Consider the following 21,356-nt stretch of genomic DNA (forward strand, 5'->3'; position numbering starts at 1 on the left):
TGAAGCTCCAGCATATTTGAATTGTTTTTTCCCCTTGTTTCTTGCAAAACTTTCTCTTTGATCTGAGTTTCTTGAAATTTTGCAATAATATTGCTATCTATTTTCCACAAAGGATCTCTTTAAGGTGGTGATCAATGGCTTTTTCTAGTTCTACTTTCCCCTCCTGTTCTATCAGTCAATTTTCTTGGATTATTTCTTGCATCATTGTGTCAAGATTCTTTTTTTGCTCATAGTTTTCAATTTTCCAATTATTTTTACACTTTCTTTTCTGAATCTGTTGTTTTTCTTATAAGATATTTCACATTCCATTCTATTTTTCTATTTTTTTACATTTTGTTTCATTATTTCTTAGACTTTCATAGCTTCAATGGAATTCCCTTGCCCAGTTCGAATTTTCAAAGAATTATTTTCTTCTTTAAAACTATCTTCTTTTCCAGCTGGTTAGCTTTTTTTCCATAATCTTCTTGTTCTTCTTGGATGTTTTTTTTTTGTTTTTTCCTCAGCCTTTCTCATTTGATTTTTAAAGTCTTTTTGTGACTTCTGTAAATTTTCTCTGGGCAGGGAGCCATTTAACATTACTCTTTGGGTTAAAAGAAGTTTTTTTACTTCAGTGTCTTCCTCTGAAGATGAACCCTGATCTGTCCTATTCCAATAGTAAGTTTCTATAGATTTCTATAGATCTTTAGCTCTTTGCTCTGACCTGGAACCCCAAACCAAAAGCTCTCCCCTCTTGCAAGAACCCACTGCTTCTGCACTCAATAGGCGTGCTTGCTTCTTCCCACCCAGCGCAGCTGGTCTGGCAATCCTAATCAGCCAAGGTTTATGCAGTCTTCTAGGATTAAGACCATGCGCTTCTCCAGCTGTCTGAGAGGTCTAAATTCCTGAGTTCAGGCTGAGGCTCACTCCAAACCCAATTAACCATACCCAGGATCCCCATTTGGTGTTTTTACAGAGCTAATCTGGAGATGTTTGTACTTCACACTGCTTAATCTCTGGCCTAGGGACTTTTCTTTAAATCTTCTTGGGGTGTCCCAAGAGGACCTGTGCTCTGCCCCAAGTCTTCTTGATTTATAACCAGTCTGTTCACATTGAAGTGTAAATTTTTTTCTGTTTGTGGGGGAAATCTGGAGAGCTTGAAATTTGTTGACGTACATTGTCATCTCCCACCTCCATTAAACATTATTAATTGGTTCTATGAACCACTTTTACAAGGAATAGTATTATTATTATAAAGGTCATTATTTTCCCACAGTTTGACTTTAAAGTTAGCAGTGCCCACAAAAGTGGGCAATTAGCCAAAAAAAATTACAACAGAATTTTACAGCATTAGGATGGGGTGTAGTTATTAGTCATAATGAACTCAACTAGGCCAAAGATACCTACATGGAGTGGGGAATAAAGTGGCCTTCCTCCCTATAAGAATATGAGTATTGCCTAGGGCTAGAAAAAAGCCACAAAGCACACATAATTTCCTTGGGAATCTGGGAGAAGTTCATCCCCTATTGTCCTAGGATACAACCATGTCATGATGAAGTTTCCCATACTCCTTGTGGAGAGAGGTCTCTTCCATCATGGCACTAATAGTATCTCACCCAACCAGAGTGACCTCTAAATATGTCACCAGATTGAGGATTCATTCCAGAGTGAGCAATAACTGCTAGTTGATATGTTAGTGAATAATCTTGACTTTAGGATGTGAGAGCCTCTGTTCTCCCTTACATACAGAGTTAGAATTTCTCATTGGTGCTATATTGTTTATAATGTATTAATATGACTGCAAAATGACTTTAAGACAACTTCATAGATTTGGTGTGCCTGTTCTGTAAATATAATGCTATCACAGAGAGCTTTATTAATATGCTTATGGACTTCAGAAATATGGGATTTCCCAAATTGGACCCAATCACATATATATACACACATGTATATATTATGTATGTCTGTATGTACTAAATAAAAGGGGGGAATTAGAAAAGGATTCATGTATAAGGTAATGCTTGAGTTAAGGCTTAGAAAACTAAGGTTTTCTTAAAGACAGAGGTTTAGGAGGGGAATACATTCTTGATATCCAGAATAGATAGAGCAAAAACATAGGGAGGAGAAGATAGTGTTGCATATAAGCAAAATCAAGAAGGCTCTTTTGCCTGGATCTTAGAATACATGAAGAGGAGTATTGTGTGAACTGGGAGGGTAAGTTGGGGGTAGACTTCAAAAGTCTTTAATTGTTATCAGAAGATTTATTTTTGATCCTAGACTTGATGGGAAGTTATCAGATTTTATTAGAGGGGGATGATAAAGTCATATCTGTTGTTTAGAAAAATCACTTTGGCAACTTGGCTGAGGATGGATTAGAGTGAAAAATGAGGCAGGGAAACCAATTAGGAAGCTATAATAGTCCAAGTAAAAGGTGATGTGGCCTTCAATGGGGTGGTGAATTTGTGAATGAAAAGACAAGAGCAAGTGCAAGAAATGTGATGAAAGGAGAATTCTAACTATCATTTGGATATGTTGGGTGAGTTTGTTTATAGAGCTGAGGATGACACTGAGGTTGCAAACCTGAGTAATTAGAAAGACAGTTGTAATTTTGAAAAGAATGGGGGAGCTCAAAAGAGGAATTTTTAAAATTTAGTCTTGAACATGTTGTTTGAAATGTCTATGAGCCACCTAATTCAAAATGTCCAACAGGATAGTTAATATTATAGAACTGGAGCTCAAGAGAAAAGTTAGTGTCTATCTATCTATCTATCTATCTATCTATCTATATCTATATCTATCTATCTATATCTATCTATCTATCTATCTATCTATCTATATATATATATATATATATATATATATATATATATAGTTGGAAGACATCTTCAAAGAGATGCTGATTAAACCCATAGAAGTTAATGAGATCATCAAGGCAGAAAAGAGGGCCTTGGGTACATCCCATGTCAGGTCATGATATACTAGCAAAAAAGACTAAAAAGGAGGGATGAAACAGATAGGTGAAGAACCAAAATTCAAGCATCTTTTTCAAGGCATTTCTCTGAGGAAGGGAAGAGAGAGATAGAGGATGATAAATTCCAATGAAGATTGAGACTAAGGTCTCTTGGCAGACTCTAATTGGAATCCACGTAGTCAATTTAGGCATGCCATAGAGACATACTCCTTCAGTATGTCAGGCTCTTCTCAGTCCTTTAGCTCACTTTGTATTAATTGTTCACTTTGAAATAATAGCAAAATTACTAGATGACTCTTGGGACTGAGAGGATCAAGCGTAACAAATACAAAATGCTCATAGCATAAATATGAAATGCTGGATGAGTTTCCTGTATAAATCTTTTTTCCCATTCTGATGTTTTGGTTACTACACTTCCCTGGATACACAAAAGTATACTATCCTTAAAGCTTCTCTGTAGATTCAATCCATCTTCCCACATTATTATCAAATCTTATAGAGTGGGATGGTGGACTTAATATCATCTCAGTGACCAATGAATGACACTGACAGTGAAAATTAGACAACCACTGACTATATACATCAAAGTTGCCATGTTGGTAGAAGTGAAATTCAGAAGTCTCTCTCCCAAAACAAAGGTGAATCTCTATCTCTGTCTCTCTCTCTCTGTATTTGTCTCTGTCTCTCTCTTTCTCATAGCAAGGGGGAGGGGTTTGATTTTTAAATATTTTTCCCATTCTATTTGTCTCATAATTACCCATATACATAATGACAACCCCATGAGGATATAAATCCCAAAGAGATAGAGACCATGTTATATATAGTAGATATTCAATAAATATTTTTTGAGTTAATGAACTCATCATGAGCAGATAATATAAGGGCTCTATCATTGATATTTCTATTTCTGATCATGGTAAAGAATGTTGATTTAAAGCAAACAGCATAAAAAAGAAAGAAGCATTTTTTTTCTTTCTTGAAAAGGCCCCTTATCATTAAGAAATGTGTTTACATACCATATACTTAGACAGTTGTGCCAGTAGTACCTTAACATGAAACTCATTGAATGAAATCATTCTCTCTCTTAAGAAAAAAAGTCTGTCATATATAATTGATGGCCTAGGACTTCAATATTTTGTAGCCCAAGGGACTTCAACTTTTCCCCACTCTGGGATTAATGACATTTTTAGGCCTCTGAGGAATTCATTTTACATGCTATTACCATAATGACCAAATTTATGGGATTCTAATTTGGTGCCTTGATGTTTAATTAATATCCTGAAGTCCCGATAATCTGCCAATGTTCACCTCAGTGAAATTTTAATGAAAATTATTTTATCTTGAGTATATTTCAAAAGGGGACAGATATGAATGGAGAATGGAAGTAGTGATGCTTGAAATGGTTAACATGTTTTCTTAGTTGTTTTGCTGTGGAAATAATTCTCCATATCTATTTTAGAACCTTTTGAGGGGACCAAATATGATACAGATAATATATAGTGATAATATGGTCTGCCATGTCATCTACAATTCCATCAGTGTGTTATTTATTCCTTTAATCAAGTAATTGATGAAAAAAATCAAGTACAAGGTGAATCAATGATTGCTGGATATTTCACTAGAAACCTCCTGGTATATTGACACTGAATAATTGCTAACTATTGGAGTACAAATAACAAGTTCTCAATTTAGGGGATTATAACTGCCCAATCTGCAAGGCAGAACTTTAAACCAATGACACTTTATTAAAGGGTCCATAATCCCTTCTAATGAAGTAGACATCAAATCTTCTTCATAATCTGAGATGCTTCCTTCTTCCAGGTCCTTATTTTTATAAGGCTTGATACCAGATTTAATACTTGAACACTCTAGAAAGGCAACACAGAATACAGAATCCTGTTGGTTGATAGACCTTGCTCCAACAGCCAAAAATGAAAAATCAACTAAAAAATAGTATATTAGGAGGGAGAAAAGAGTGTGTGTCTCTGTTTGGGCCATGCACAGGGCATCTACACTTACTTAAATAGTCATAAGGTAATCATAAAATAGTCACCTGCTATGGTGAACAAGAGAGAATGGTCTGAAGGCACAAAAATAAATTGGGGAACTTCCCAAGTAATTGAGTCACTTCTGCCATGCTGAGTTTGGACATGGAATTTGAGTAAAATAGTATGAAGATATCTTTTTCAGCATTCTTGTGATTATACAAGTAAGCTTCATAACTGGTAAACAAGTAATGAACATTACATTAAAATTAAATTTTGAGACCTATTATAAAGGCCTACTCTAAGAACCTATTTTATTAAATTATCCCTTTTATGATTTTTGTAAAATTTCAAATTTATTAATACTGATTGGAATAAAATAGGGATCCAAATGAACCCCAAATGAGGGTTTTCACATATTCATGTACGTGTCTAATCAAATTTCTCCATCTTCTCTAGGAATATATGCATATTCAAAAGTTTTGCTAAAAATCTAGGCAAAGTATATCCACATCATCACCGTCATAAGCCTGTCAAAAGCAAACAAAAACAAAACAACCAAAAATAAGGTGAACTATTCTTGTTGAAACCATGCCACACTTTGCTTGCTTATCTGAATATTCTCCAATTTTTAATCATCTACTCTAGAATTGTCCCAGGAATCCAAACATTGTCTTCTCTCCTGAGACTATCTGCACCACTCCTTCCACTTCCCTTTTAAAAAAGGATCATACTATCCCACTATTCACCCTAATGTGAAAACAGGGGACATCCATTATCATTAGTTTCTTTGAACTGATTTTGTACCTCAAAATCTCTCTCTTTCACTCAATTATTCTTTTTTCCCCCCATCTTTGCTGAGGAAGGGACCTTTCTAACTTTCAAGGTGAATGCCTCTCCTAATATTTCTTTCATTAATTCCTCCCCCAATCTTCAACCTCTCCATGTCCAATATCCCCTTTTCTGTTGGCTATAAACATACTCAGATCTCATGACATTAAAATAATCATTTCACTCAAGCTTTCTTCCTATTTCTTCCTTCTCTTTCACACTCTATTAGGAAAAAAAATCTTTCCACAGTTGTGGCTTCCTTTTTCTCTGTAACTAACTCCTGCACTGTGATTTCAAAAACCACCCCCTCATTAGCTGATGAAAACTGCTCTCTCCAATGTTACCAGTCATTTTTCACTAACAAAATCAAATAGTCTTCTCTGAGTCTCATCTTTCTTGATCCCTCTCTGGTTTCTGATAAGTAAAACAAGGACTCAGTATTCTGAAAAACAAAGAATTTCATAACTAGAAAGATTTTAAGTTGCTATAAATACTAACTCTTATCTGAAAAAGAAGTCTCGTATACAATATATCTTATAAGTGACGTTTTGCTTGAATGAGGAAGAACATATGAGCTACCATAGAAAAGAAGAATGGGAAGAGAGAACAGGTATTTATTAAAAGCCTACTCTACACCAGGCATTATACTAAATGCTTTATCAAATCAAGATTTTTTTTTTTGGTCACAGCTTTTGGGTAATACAATTATTCTTATATTTTCTCTTCTTGATCTGTTCTCCAAATCTGTTGTTTTTCTTATATTTCATCTTCGGTTCTAATTTTTCATTCCTTATATTTTGTTTTGTTGTTTCTAGGAATCTTATATTTTCACTGGCTTCCTCTTGTCCAGTTCAAATTTTCAAGGAGTTATTTTCATTTTTAAGAGTCTGTATCTCCTCTTCTTGGTTAACTTCTTTTTCAGTCTTCTTGTTTTTCTTGGATGTTTTTAATTAATTAATTTTTTTCCCTTAATATCTTTCATACGATTTTTAAATTCTTTTTTGAGTTTTTATAATTCTCTCTAGACTAGGAGCCATTTAACATTACTCTTTGAGAAAGAAGCTTTTTGTTTGTTTTGTTTTGTTTGTTTTTTGTTTTATTTTTACTTCAGTGTCCTCTGAAGATGAACCCTGGTCTTATGTGTGCCCATCATAAGTTTCTATGGTTGAATTCTTTTTTCTTTCCCAGTTCATTTTTTTTTAAATGAGAAGTATTAGTATAAGCCCCTCTAATTGTGGGTTGGAAGAATGGTGCCTCTCCCTTCACCTCAGCTCTCTCTTCTGACCTGGAACCCCAAGTCAAGGGCTTCCTGTATGTGCTGGCAGCCTGCATCATTCCTACCCCGCTGCTTCTGCACTCACCAGTTATCCTGGACCCTTCTTGCCCAGGGCCTTGTCTCAGCAGCACAGCTGGGCCTGGTGGTCCTGTCAGCTCAGGTTCACTCAGCCTTTCTTGGACTCAGACCAGGACTCCACAAGCTATCCAAGAGGTAGAAATGTCTGTGGTTCCTGCTGAGGCTCCAGCCAAACTCAGCTAGCCCCAGGGATCCCTACTGGGTGTTTCTGTGGAGCTAGCTAGGAGGTATTTGCCCTTCACAACAATTAATCTCTGTCTGGGGTCTTTCTTTTGGTCTTCTTGGACAGTACCAGGAGGACCCCTGTTCTGCTCTAAATCTTCTTGTTTTTTCATCAAATTTGTTCTATTTATGGGAGAAATCATCCTCCATTTTCCCAGAATCCTCCTCATTTTTAAAAAGTTTTTTTTTTTACTCCTTTCTTTGAAACAATTATAATAAAAGTAGCACTAGAATGGCAACAAAAGTGGCAACTTGGCCACTAACCAGCTTCATGTCTTTGACTCTCCCTCTCTAGTATGTGGTCTCCTGATTTCTAAAACAAAGCAGATGGACTAGTTGAAAGCCACAGCCTACTTTAACTCTGAATTTCTATGATTCTATGGTTTGATTGATTTTTAATCTTTCAAAAACATATTAAGGAACACATGTTAACTGTTCACCAAAAAGATCAAAAAAGAATATCATTAAAATTAAATTTTATATGAAACATAAACGAAGTAAATGGTTTCAACAAAACAAAATTATCTGAAGAATAAAATATGACCAATCAAGTTCAACTAATTCAGGTTAAGCCTGTTCTGCACTATATACTGTAGACTTAATCTTGATCCTGAGATTCAGGATTTTTATTATATAAAATGGTATAATAAATATGCTTTAATAATTTAAAAATTCTGGAAAACTTAAAAAGTAAATTCTATGATTATACAATAGGAAAAATAGATGAGCCCAATAGATTAAGCCCCAAAACCAGGGTTCAAATCCCAATCCTACTACTATGTAATATTGGGCAGATAGATCATTCATTCCTGGGACCTAACTTTCTTTATAAATAAAATGAAGGACTTGAACTAAATGACCTCAAAAATCTCTTTTCAACTCTCAAGCCATAATTATAAGTTCTCTTTGCTTTTTTTGGAAAAAAAAATCCTCCAAAAAGGTATTCTTCAAAATGGCTATTTATATTCAAAACTAGAGTTATTTGTGTGTGTGTGCATGTTTTTGAATGTATGTGTGTGCATTTTCCCTTCACTTACTCTATCATCATATTATGCCCATAAGAAGGCTATATCTGCAAGCATAATTCAGTAGAAAAATTTCTGGCATATTTTCTCATCTGATCAATAAATACAATTACTGAGCTTACAAATCAATGCTAACGCTACTTTGGGCTTTTAAGTGGTCAATTCACCAGACAGTGATCACAAGTAAGCTCATCAATTATTTATCATTATACCAATGCAATATATCATGTGAAATAGCAGTTTCAACCCTGGGCCCCAAATCCTAGAGAACTTAGAGATATGGGGGGGGAGGAACCCAACACCCTGTAGTTTTGCATTTTATTACTAACTTTGCATTTAAAAATAAACAAATATATAATCAAGGTCAGTCCAGATCTTCCATTGTGATGCCATCTAGTGAAATCTCTCTTCATTTATCTGAATTATCTTTATATCCTTTGTCTTCTTTTTTTCTCCTCAGTGTAAAAGTCATAAATAAAATTGCTTCCTTCACAGAAGGAAAATTAAAAATGAACAGGCTTTGGCTTATCCATATTTCAAAAATGTTTTTTAAATGCATAAAAATTTTCTTTCCCTCCTACCCTTTCTTGCTATTGAAAAAAAAAAAATCCTTGTAACATATACTTATAGTCATGCAAAATGACCCCTCCCCACATTGGTCACATCTAAGAGAACATTATCTCATTTTACACTCTGAGTTTATATCACCTATTGTTGGAATCCTTACTAACTGCTAACTAATTAGAGTTGATCTAATCTTACAAGAAGATGTTTTGGGCAGAACCTGAAACAAGGTACTAAGTAGAACTAATTAATACAAGGCTTGTGTTCACACCTTTACTCATTGGAGTTCAATGAGTTCACACCTCCCTTGAAGCTCTTTGGGCCAGAGAGCACTATGGGAGAAAACCTACAATCCCTCTCTTGAGCATAAATAGAGCTTCAATGGGCCAGTCAAAGAAGTTCTTCAGAGGGAAGAAGCTACAAGTCGAGATTTCACCGGAATGACATGAAGAGTGGTGCTGGCTCTGGAGGCTGAAGAAAGCAAAGGCAGAAGCAAAGGACAAAGCGGCAAGAGCTCTTGGACCCCAGCAGAGAGATAGGCCTCTAAGCTAACTGGGCTATATTGGAGATAATAAAAGATCTGAACTTTTATCACCTGGCTGCGATTTGAGAAGAAAAAGCTCACCACATTTTGGCACCCGAACAGGGACCGATTCAGATCCTTGAACTAGATCACAACAACCTATCTATCAGGAAATAACATGCTTTAATCAGAAATTCTCTAAAAATCTAATGGCTGGTCATTGATCATCATTCCTAAGTCTTTCAAAGTCATTTAACAGTGTTGTTCTTATTGGATAAATCCTTTTCCTTCTCCTATTCACATAATTGCATCATACAAGTCTTCTCAGTTTTCACTAAAATCATTCCATTCATTATTTCTTATGGCACAATAGTATTCCTTTACTAGACACCCACTTAAAAGTTCATTCCTATGCTACTACAAAAAGAGCTGCTATCATTATTTGTATACATGTGGATCATTTTCCTCTTTGTGTTTTATAGCATATAGACTACTAGTGACATTGCTGAGCCAAAGATATTGTACAATGAAGCAATCTTTAAAATGGTCATCATTGCTTTTTTCTCCTATCCTTTTCCCATTCTCATTAATTTTTAATACTTTAAAAGTATCTTTTAATTCATAAGTGAAAAACTGTCTAGAAGCATGGGATTTATTATTAAAGTCCAAAATGAATGAGTTGCACAAATTTAAAAAAATCATTCATTATATATATGTATATATGTTCTCTACATATCTAAGTTACATAAAAAAAAAAAATCTAATAGTCATGATAAGACTGATTTAGCATTAGAAAACTTGGGTTTCAATCCTAGTTCAGCCATGTAATAATCTTGTGACTTGAGTAATTAATCCCCTCAGTCTATCTATAAAATCAAAGGGTTTGAACTAAATGATCTCCATGTTTGCTTTTTGTTGTTCATCTGTTTTACTAGTGTCCTACATTTTATGATTCCATTTGGATTTTCTTGGGAAAGGTACCAGTTTGCCTTTTCCTTTTCTAGCTCATTTTATGAATGAGGAACTAAGGCAAATAGAGTTAAGTGACTTGCCTGGGGCCATTCAGCTACTAAATGCCTGAAGCTAGATTTGAACTCAGGAATATGAGTCTCCCTAATTTTTTCAATTATATGATTCTGTGAAGCTCTATACATCTATTAAGTAGCTGCATGATTTGAAACAAGTTTCTATTTATTTACAGGCTGTACCACTGACTCTCTCCAGCCTTTCTGTCATATCCCTGAACTCTATGCCTTCAAGTGTTCTTCCTTTGCTCCTTTTCTAATTCCCTTTATGTATTGTCTTTTCCTCATTAGCATATAAGCACCTTAAAGTCAGAAACTTTCCCAGAATTTAGCACAGTGCCTGGAACATACTAAGTTCTTGCTTTTGATTTGAGGATACTGTTGTAAAGGGCTAAAACTCTGAATACACACTGAAATGAGACAACCAAGCACTTAAGACTAATTACCCATTGGACAATACTCTATTAGCATGTACTTGGTAAAATGGCCCTTCTCACTATTCTGTGCTGGCTCCATCTTTTGGTGTATACAGATAATCTTAGGAGGGAGGGGGTGGAGTAAAACAAGCCAGAGTCACTTTGGAGGAGAACAAGGAGAAGGGAGATCGGGTAGCTGGAGAGCTTGTGGCAGTTTCATCCATCTCCTTTACTTCTCCTCTTAAAGACCAAGGACTTTTGCTGATCCTGACTCTGGCTGATCCTGAGGTCAAAAGGGAAGTAATCTGGACTTCACATACTATAACTATACAGAATTTTTTTTTTCCATTTGTAAAATAAGGATAGTACTGGATCAATCAAACAAATTTTTTTTCTGTTTTATTTTTATTTTGTTAAATATTTCCCAATTACATTTTGATGTTTTCTGTTTCTTACATAACCACAGTAATCCTATATATCCCTTCCCCTATATTACTCTGGGAGAACCATCCCATATGACAGTATTTCTTTATTTCATCTTTATTTGAAAAACAATACTATTCAAAATATAAAATAGATCCATTTTCAAAGGACCATCTAAATATAGCTTTGAAAATTGCAATGTTTTATTTACAAGAGACAGATGGGGATGCAATAGCAGTCATAGGTATTTATGACAAATAAGAATATAATTACTCTTTCAACATTTTAGGGGAAAGAGAAAGATCCTTTTTATTTCAGCAACTCCTGCAATGTCTTATAAAAATAAAATCAACAATAGTGAGTATAAGTACAACTTGTATTTAAAACAAATTTAAAAATCCTATTTAATCAACAGGATCCAGATCCAGATATCCCTAAGTTGCAGGCATAAATGGGAAGACAATTTCCCAGTTTATATAAAATCAATCTGCCAAGTAACCCAAATACTTGTGAATCTGCACAGTGACTTTGTAAATCTTTCTATTAAATGGTATGTCCATGTTAAATGATGACTGAAGACATTCTTAATCCTGGAGAACAAAGTAGTATGCAAAATCAAAGATCTATTAAGTGCCAGTATTCAGAAAACTTGGATCTGAAATTAAATTTTAAAATAAGGGAGGAAATTTCTATTCTAAGAGATATCCATTCCACCTACTCCCTAATCTTGAGAAAAATACATGGAATCTCTCCACCTAAGATTAAGTATATCACCAGTGAATGCCTGTTTCACTGTCCACTGATCCTGATATACTGTACTTTGAGTTTGGGCACTTTCTTGAACAAATCTTTTAAAATTTAAAATAGTTCTTTTGGAATGAACTATTACATATGTGCTATCATGTGTCCTTACAAGGAGACAAACTTCTCACTGCTACACAAAAAAGTATTTAAAAAAAACAATCTACACAATTCACTTTAGCAAGAAAGGCAAATCCATCTAATCTACCAGAAAAATGTTGCAAAATCTGCTTCTATTTGAATAACGAAATGGACAAATTCACTGAGCTATACACTTCATGTCAATTTTAATATTATTTTGATGGCAGCTATTCTAGGCACAGGCAGCCAAGTCACATGGATAACTGAAAAAGCAAAAGCAGAAAACTTGTGAGAATTCATCAGTTCTTTTGACTTTTTCCAACAACTAAAAGTTGATTGCAATCATGAGTAAGGTTGCTGTATACTATTTCTTCCACATGTGGTACTTCAAGCACTAAGGGGTATGTTGTTACTGCTGTAGTGGATATTTTTGTATTATCTTCTTTAAATTTACTTTCTTCTTTCTCCAAGGTCAAATAAAAATTGAGAGACATTTTCATAAACTACAAAAGTAATACAACAGGCTGGTGTCACTGTCATCAAATTAGGGACAATTCCTTTGTAAAATCCATGAATGCCTTCTTTTTTCCATGTCCTCCTGATCACATGAAATACACCCTGGTAATAAATGTGTTGATCTTGAAGTCGGGCTCTCACTACTTGATAAGGGTACGTTGCTGACACAGCAAATATTTTTGACAATGCTGCAGTAGAAACATACTCTACTGTGCTCAACTGTGCATCAGGTAATCTATTGATATGTTTATTATACTTCACTTTGAGCAGTTCATATGCCATGAACTGAAGGGCCCCATGTGAGGTTCCCAACAGGCCAGGCACAAATCCCTTGTACAATCCACGAAACCCTTCAAATTTATATATCTTTACCAGTGTGTCTATCATTCCCGTGTAGCGCCTCTCTGCAGGGCTGTCATCATACTGTAGCATCAGTCGAGTCTTTGTGACCCACAACGGGTTGGTGATACACAGAGTCATGGCCCCAGCCTGGGCAGCTGAGGTCAGGTATTCTGTTGCCTTGAGCCGTTCCGTTCTGCCCTCGGTCTTGTAGGATTTAATGGCATTGTAGAAGAAAAAGTAGAGTCCCCAAGATAAGCCCGCACCCCACACGTTGGGAGTTACTCCTTGATAAAGGCCTCGTATTCCGTCCATCTTCCAAATCGAGGTCAAACAGTGCAAGACCCCGTTATACTTGGGTCTCAGCTCCAGTCCGTCACTCACAGCGAAGCGGATCTTCACGAGGTCCAGCGGGTGCAGCACCAGGTTGGAGAGGACGCCGCCGCTCACGCCCGCCACCAGGTTCTCGTACCGCACATGGCGGAACACGGTGGTCAGAGGCGTCGAGCCCCACCCCGACTGGCCCTGCGCCTTCATGATGTAGGGAACCACGGACACCGCGGCCTGGGCGCCGCCGGACTGAGATGAGACGCCGTCTCCGCCGCCATTGTAGCGACCGTCGCCAGGATCGGATCGCAGAACTGCGCGGGTCACGAGGGGGGTGGGGGGGGCGCGACCGTAGATGGTCTTTTTTTTTTTTTAAATTTATATAGAAGAAAAAGAGTCCGCACAACTGACCCTGATGGACACATCGTGGAGAACCGAAAACATGCGCGATGGGTGACTCCCGTGAAGCTCCTGTATCCACAAAAGAGTATTTAAGTGTACTTGCTCATTTTTCTTTATCTGAGTCCTATATTTCTTTATTTACTTTTAATTTCTTGATGTGTCGTTTCTACTTAAATTGTTGTAGTTACCTCGTATATGGTTTCCTTGGCTCTGCTTATTTCTCTGAGTCAGTTCAAGTCATGTTTTTCTGTTCATTACTTAATACACTTTTCTTACAACTCATATTCCGTTACTTTCATTTACCAAAGATGTTTAGCCATTCCACAGTTTATGGGCATCTATTTTGATTCCAGGTCATAACTATCAACGGCAACAAAAGTTGTGCTATAAATATTTTGAAGTTTTTAAGGGGGCTTTGTGTCTTAATATTCCTTTACATTAATATACTTCAAATTGTTTAGCCATTCCTCAGCTGATGGATATCTACTTTGTTTCCAATTCATAGCTATCACAAAAAGTAGTACTAAAAGTATTTTGGTATATATGAGGAATTTTCCCCCCTTATTTCATGACTTTCTTGGAGTATAAGATCAGTAATTCTCTGGTTGAAAGGATGTGAACATTTTAATCACTTTATTTGTTTAATTCCAAAATGATGATACTATCACAATTTCATCAACAAGGTATTAATGTTATTATCTCTCCACAGTCCCTACCACATTGTTGTTATTTTGTGTCATTTTTGCCAATTTGCAAGGTATGAGATGAAACAAGGATTCTTAAAATTACTTTTATTATTAGTGATTTGGAGGTTTTTTTTGTCAATACTTTGCCCATCTTCTTTTAAAAACTGTTCATATCATCCCCAACATTTACTTATTGGGAAAAAAGTTATTAATTTATATATGTGTGTATTTGTATGTATGTATACATACACATACATGTCCTGTGTACAAATAGATGTTTATTTGATTGCTCATTTATTTATGATTTATATATTTTGGATACCAAACCTTTATATGGGAAATTGGCTAATCCTACTCCCCCCCAATTCAACCACTTTCCTTCTTAGTCTATATTTATTAATATTGTCTTTTTAGAAACTCTTTAGTTTCAGGTAATTGGTTATCTAACTTTGGTAATTGCCTCTGCCTCTAGTTTGGTTAAGAATACATCTCTTACCCAAAGGTATGAGAGGTACATGATCGCTTTCTCTTTTAATAGTATAATTTTCTTACAGTATTCTTTCATATTAAGGTCATTTGTCCATTTAGAATATATTGTTGAATGGAGCAAGGTGTTGATCTAAGCCTAATTTCTGCCAGATTTCTTCAGTTTTTTTCAGCAAGTTTTTATCAAATATGGACCTTCAGTAACTTATGTTTTCCTTTTTATGGAACACAGGGTTATTGAATTTTGTTGTTTCTGAATCATTTTTTTTCCTAGTATGTTCCACTAATCTGTCTCTATTCTTTAACCAATATTAATTTTTTTTTAATTTTAGTAGCTTTTATTTACAAATTATATGCATGGGTAATTTTACAGCATGGACAATTGCCAAACCTTTTGTTCCAATTTTTCCTGTCCTTCCCCCCACCCCCTCCCCTAGATGGCAGGATGACCAATACATGTTGAATATATTAAAGTATAAATTAAATACAAAATAAGTATACATGTCCAAAATGTTATTTTGCTGTACAAAAAAGAATCGGACTCTGAAATATTGTACAATTAGCCTGTGAAGGAAATAAAAAATGCAGACTGGAAAAAATATAGGGATTGGGAATTCAATGTAATGTCATCTCCCAGAGTACATTTGCTGGGTGTAGCTGATTCAGTTCATTACTGCTCCATTGGAACTGAGTTGGTTCATCTCATTGCTGAAAATGGCCAGGTCCATCAGAATTGATCATCATATAGTATTGTTGTTGAAGTATATAATGATTTCCTGACCCTGCTCATTTCACTCAGCATCAGTTCGTGTAAGTCTCTCCAGGTCTTTCTGAAATCATCCTGTTGGTCATTTCTTACCGAACAATAAAAATATTAATGGTTTTGATGACTTCTGCTTTATAATATAGTTTCCCTTTGTGTCCTTTTAAAAATCATTTCCCATGATATTCTAGATAATTTTCCCAAGTGAATTTTATTTTTATTTTATCAAGCTCTGTTTGGCATCTGCTTGGTAATTTGATTGATATAGCATTGAAGTAAAAAATCAATTAGAATAGTATTATGTTTTAATTATATTTCTAAAATTATATTCCTATAGTCTCATCATGAACATGGAATATTCTTCCACCTACTTCAATTCTTTATTTCTTCAATTTTGTAATTGATTCTATACAAGTATTCCGTTATGTACTTTTGAATGGAATTTCCCTTTGTATTATAGTTTCTTGTCTTTTATTTTGTAGAAATGATGTTTTTAGGGTTTTCTGCTATTTCACTGAAGCTATTGCTTGTCTCAGTTAACCACCTTTAGTAGTTCCCTGGACTTTTTCAAGTAAATCATCACAGCATCAGCAAACAAGAACAGTTTTATCTCCTCTATACTTATCCTTATTATTTTAATTCCTTCCTCTTGTCTTACAGGTATTGCCAGAAATCCCAGAACTATATCAAATAGCAGTGGGGAGAATACTTTAATTTATATAATTTTTTGGAAAAGGTTCTAGTGAGTTTGCTTTTAGTTTTAGGTATTTATTATATTAAAGAAAAGCTCCTTCTGTATCATATACTTTGTAGGATTTAGGGTTTTTAACATTTTTTTAAAAAGGCTTTTTGTGTCTGTTAAGATCATCATGTGGTTCTGTAGGTTTTGATTTTTAATATACTAAGTTTGAGTTGATTGTTTTTCTAAGATGGAAACATCTTTGTATATAAGTATCATTTGGGATAAGTATTATTTGATCTTAATGAATGATTTCTTGGATAAATTACTGTAATCTATTTGATAATATTTTATTTAAAACATTTGAACCAAGTTTATTAATGTTATTGGTCTATAGTGGTTTTTTTTCCTGTTTTTACTTTCCCTGATATTAGGACTGTATCTGTCTCAAAAATGGATTTTCATAAGGCATTTTTTTTGGTGGGGCTTGCCATTACAGGTTCGTTTTTCTATTCTGTTCATTGTTTTGCTGTGAAGAATATAAATTCTATTCTTCTAATTCCGATTTCTCTTTTAAACCATACAGGAATAAAATGTGATTATGTGTTCTCCTCAAATTCCAAAAGGTTCTCAATCTCATCAAATGTTGGATCATTTTCCTTTCTTTTGCAGTATTTACTCATAAATGTTTGAACTAATTTATTAGATTTGAAAGACTTATTTTCTCAAAAAAATATTATTGTTTTCCTGTTGATTTGTCTGGTTATTTTCAAAGTACTTTCAGTCGTCTTCTCTTCTCCCTTCCCCAACTCCCTCCCCTTCCCTCCCCCCAGCAATATTTCTCTTTTCTGACTCCCTTCTCTGTGGTTATAGTTTTCTTGGGGACTGTATTTCAAATCATTCTAACCTTTTCCCATTTTGGACAATTCACAGTTCACCAATCTGGATCTCTGCCCCAAATGTCTTTTGGGAGTTAAAATTGGCCCTACTTAGATACTGTGCTGCTATTCACATGCACTGATTGTTTCCCTGTTCTGAGGATTTGTCTCACTGTCTCTCTCTTCATTCTTGGCCCAAAACAGACAGTTCAGAACTGCTGGCTCTGATATTTCAGAGCCTACTACTGGGAGACACACCTTTCCCCTAGGTATTAGTGCGTCTTGATTTTAACATCCAGCAAGTTTTTATTGCTAAAGGGCTTGGATAAGCTGGTTGTTGAGGCTAGAGGAAACTTGTAAAGCCTGGAGCTTGTAGAAATATAGGCTTTTGTAGTTTCCTTAAATCTGTTAGTGCAGCCTTAGTACCAGCAGCTTGTGATAAAGGGGAAGAGTGTTGAGTAAATTCAGAGTCAGTGAGCATCACTAGGTTTGGAGGAGTTTATCCTTTTTTTGGAGTGTTTTGCAATTTCCTTGTCCAGCACATTTTTTTCAGATGAAGAAACTGGGGCAAACAGGGTTTTGTGAATCCCTTGTAGTGCCCGCTATAAGGCTACTTCTCCATATTGAATGCATACTCATAGCTTGGAGTCCTCAGAAGATCGCTAACTACTGCTTACTCTACCTTGGTGGATAGAGCAAGGATTTGGGAGTCAAGTCAAGATGGATTCAAATTATGTGTTAAATACTTTCTAGCTATATGGTCCTAGGCAAGTCACTTACTCTCTTTGAAAAAACTAGTGGTTTCTTCATATGCAACATAAAGATAATAATTATACCTGCCTTAAAGATTTCTTGTAAGGATTCAATCATTTAACAAATATGAAGCATTTTGCCATATAAATGTAACTAATATAAGGTTCCCCTGGAACTTTGAGAAATTATAGAATTTTCTGCTATTGTCATTGATGATTCCCCTGTGTGTTTCTTATTATCAGCCAGACATAGTTTGGAAAGAAGAAAAAGGAAATAAAAATATATGAAAGTATAATGGAAAGTATACTACATAATTTTACAAATATTGACTCATTTCATTCTTAGAAAAACCCTACAAAGTGAGTGTTAGTATTAACCCCATTTTATAGTTGAAGAAATGGAGTCAAATGGATTAAGGAACTTGCCTAAGATTACACAGCTAATAAGTATCTTGAACTCAAATTTGAATTTATGTTGTCCTGACTATGAAACCAATGCTTTATCCACTGCTTTTGGATATTTTAATAAGTGGACATAGTAAGCAGAGTTGAAAAAACTTCTCTCCAAACCAAGAGTTACATTTCCCTTGAATACACACACAAGGTCCCTGCAAAGAGTGTGCTCAAACTTAGAAAAAAATATATGATCAAAGAATAAACTTGTAGCTTCTGGTTATTGGAAACCTTTTCACACTTTGAAATTTGAATGAAGTTCTCCTAAAGTATAGCTTTCTGCTGAGCTCCAGGGATTAGTGCTATTGTTGAGTCCTGTGTGATTTTTTTGGGGTGGGGAGGCAGGGATGGGAAAGATGCATTTAGTTTGTCCTCACTATGCTTCTGGCTAAATATACATAATTCCAGACATGGCTGCCCTAATACCTCTGATGGCTTCATTCAATCTCTGACACGCATATGTTTGTGTTATAATATGTTTTAGTTTATTTTTTTTTGATAAGCATTTCCCAAGTACATTTTAATCTGATTTGGGCTGTAGTAGGTCTTTGCTAGTTTCACATTGTCTTTTTTTTTTTTTTTTTTTTTTGGCTTGAATCTTTTTTTTTTATTTTAAATTTTTATTTAATAATTACTTTATATTGACAGAATCCATGCCAGGATAATTTTTTTACAACATTATCCCTTGCACTCGTTTCTGTTCCGATTTTTCCCCTCCCTCCCTCCACCCCCTCCCCTAGATGGCAAGCAGTCCTATATATGTTGGATATGTTGCAGTATATCCTAGATACAATATATGTTTGCAGAACCGAACAGTTCTCTTGTTGCACAGGGAGAATTGGATTCAGAAGGTATAAATAACCCGGGAAGAAAAACAAAAATGTAGATAGTTCACATTTGTTTCCCAGTGTTCTTTCTTTGGGTGTAGCTACTTCTGACACTATATGTTTGAACCTCACTGTGGCTACATGTCTTTCTAAAATAATAAAATGCTGCCTCAGGTTAAAGTGCACAATAACTAATACAAGAGTAGCCAATTCTGGATCTTCTCTCTCTCTTCCTCCCTCTCTCCATGCCTCCCTTCGTACCACTTTCTCCATTCCTTTCCTCACTTTCCACAAACAATTCTCATTTCCTTACTTTGTCTGGAGTAGCCCTACCCCAAGTAGTATTGCTGGAAGGTCTGTTTTCAAACTTAATTGCTATACCAAATATTATTATTACTTATTATTTTAATATTGCAAGACATTTTCTGATTAAAGATCATCATTATACATAGTATGAAGCATCATTATTATTTATTATGCTAATCAGTCACAATATATTTTTTGATTAAAGCCCACTATCTTATTCTTTTGTTTTGGGTTAATGATGGCTAATATTTAGATATTTAGGTAGTTATTATGTGCCTGATGCTGTACTAAGCACTTTACAACTCAGGGAGAAAGATGTTACTACTATCCCCATATTATGCAGATGCAGAAACTGAGGCAGATAGAGGTTTAAGTAAACTCCCCAGGCCTATACAGCTGGTGAGGCCAGATTTGAAATCCAGTCTTTCTGACCCTGGAAGGAGCATACATGGCTCAATGGATAACCCCGTGGAATAAAACTGGAATCTCAAACACCTGAATTCAAATGTAGACTCAGACACTTATTAGCTGTGTGATCCTGGGCAAGTCAAGTTGATATAAATTACCTGTGAATAAAAGGCAGGAATCTTGTCTGGTCACCAATGGGGTTTTGTCTCCTTGATCACTAGAAATTCCACATAGTAGAGAGGTATAAATGAGATGCAGCATTTAGATGGTACATATGTATAATGTAGAGGAGTGAGCAAGTTTTGGGGATCAAAAAGCTTGTATTCCAGCTCTGATACTCATTAGCTGTGCCATTGTAGAAGCTACTAATTCTTTTTTTTAATTAAAGCTTTTTAAAACATATGCATAGATAATTTTCAAAATTCACCCTTGAAAAAACCTTATGTTCCAATTTTTCCCTCCCATCTCCCCCTTCCTCCCCCAGAGAGCAAATAAACCAATATATGTTAAACTTGTGCATTTCTAATATACATATTTCTCACCATCTTATTTTTCCCAAGATATGCCACTAACTCTTAAGAATCTTATTTACCTGGGGCAGATATGTAGTACAGTGGATAGAGCACGGGTCCTGAAGTCAGGAGGACCTGAGTTCAGATCTGATCTCAGACACTTACCATTCCCTGACTGTGTGATCCTGGGCAAGTCACTTAATCCCAATTGCCTCAGGTGGGGAAAAAGATTTGCAAAGAGTCTTGCTTACCTGACATATAAAGTAATATTTACACCAGGTGTCACACAGTATTGTTATGGCAAAAAGTACTACAGAATCCTAAAAGTACCTTCATCTTTAACATCCAATTTTGGACTCTTTCCTTTCTTAATGAAGTCACTAAAAGGGATAAATATTGCATATAATGGGTTGATTATGCCAGAAATATTTTTTTAAAGGTTTAACAGTATCATAGATTTTAGGATTAAGACTTTTAAAGGATACTAAAGGCTACTTAATTCAGTCTTTTGCTTTTTTCCTCCCTTTGTTGAGGCACCCCAATTGGGGTTAAGTGACTTGCCCAGGGTCACATAGCCAGAAAGTGTTAAGTGTCTGAGGCCAGATTTGAAGTCAGGTCCTCCTGACTTCACCAACAAGCTGTCCCCTTTTACTTTCTTTTTAAAGAGATCTTTTTTTAATCATTCATTTGTTCATCCTGCTATTTATCTATTCATTCATCTGTCCATTTATTCATTAATTCATTCATTGATTCATTTATTTAATATTGGATCTCCCTATCTCCCCTGGCTTTAAAGTGTAGCATTTGCTCATGTGCTGTATTGAC

At 35.3% G+C, this 21,356-nt stretch overlaps 2 protein-coding genes across 9 annotated transcripts in view; one reads left to right on the plus strand and one right to left on the minus strand.

The window, feature by feature from the left end:
- Nucleotides 1-21,356, plus strand: part of PDE1A (phosphodiesterase 1A) — a 476,490-nt gene that overhangs the window by 418,381 nt on the left and 36,753 nt on the right. The gene's annotated exons all lie outside the window — the stretch shown is intronic.
- Nucleotides 12,270-13,870, minus strand: LOC127554502 (mitochondrial folate transporter/carrier-like). Its single transcript, XM_051986091.1, has one exon. It carries the CDS (start codon nucleotides 13,587-13,589, stop codon nucleotides 12,648-12,650), a length of 942 nt encoding a protein of 313 aa, XP_051842051.1. The 5' UTR covers nucleotides 13,590-13,870; the 3' UTR covers nucleotides 12,270-12,647.

This window comes from Antechinus flavipes, chromosome 3 (genome assembly GCF_016432865.1).
Source record: "Antechinus flavipes isolate AdamAnt ecotype Samford, QLD, Australia chromosome 3, AdamAnt_v2, whole genome shotgun sequence".
Taxonomy (NCBI): Eukaryota; Metazoa; Chordata; class Mammalia; order Dasyuromorphia; family Dasyuridae; genus Antechinus; species Antechinus flavipes.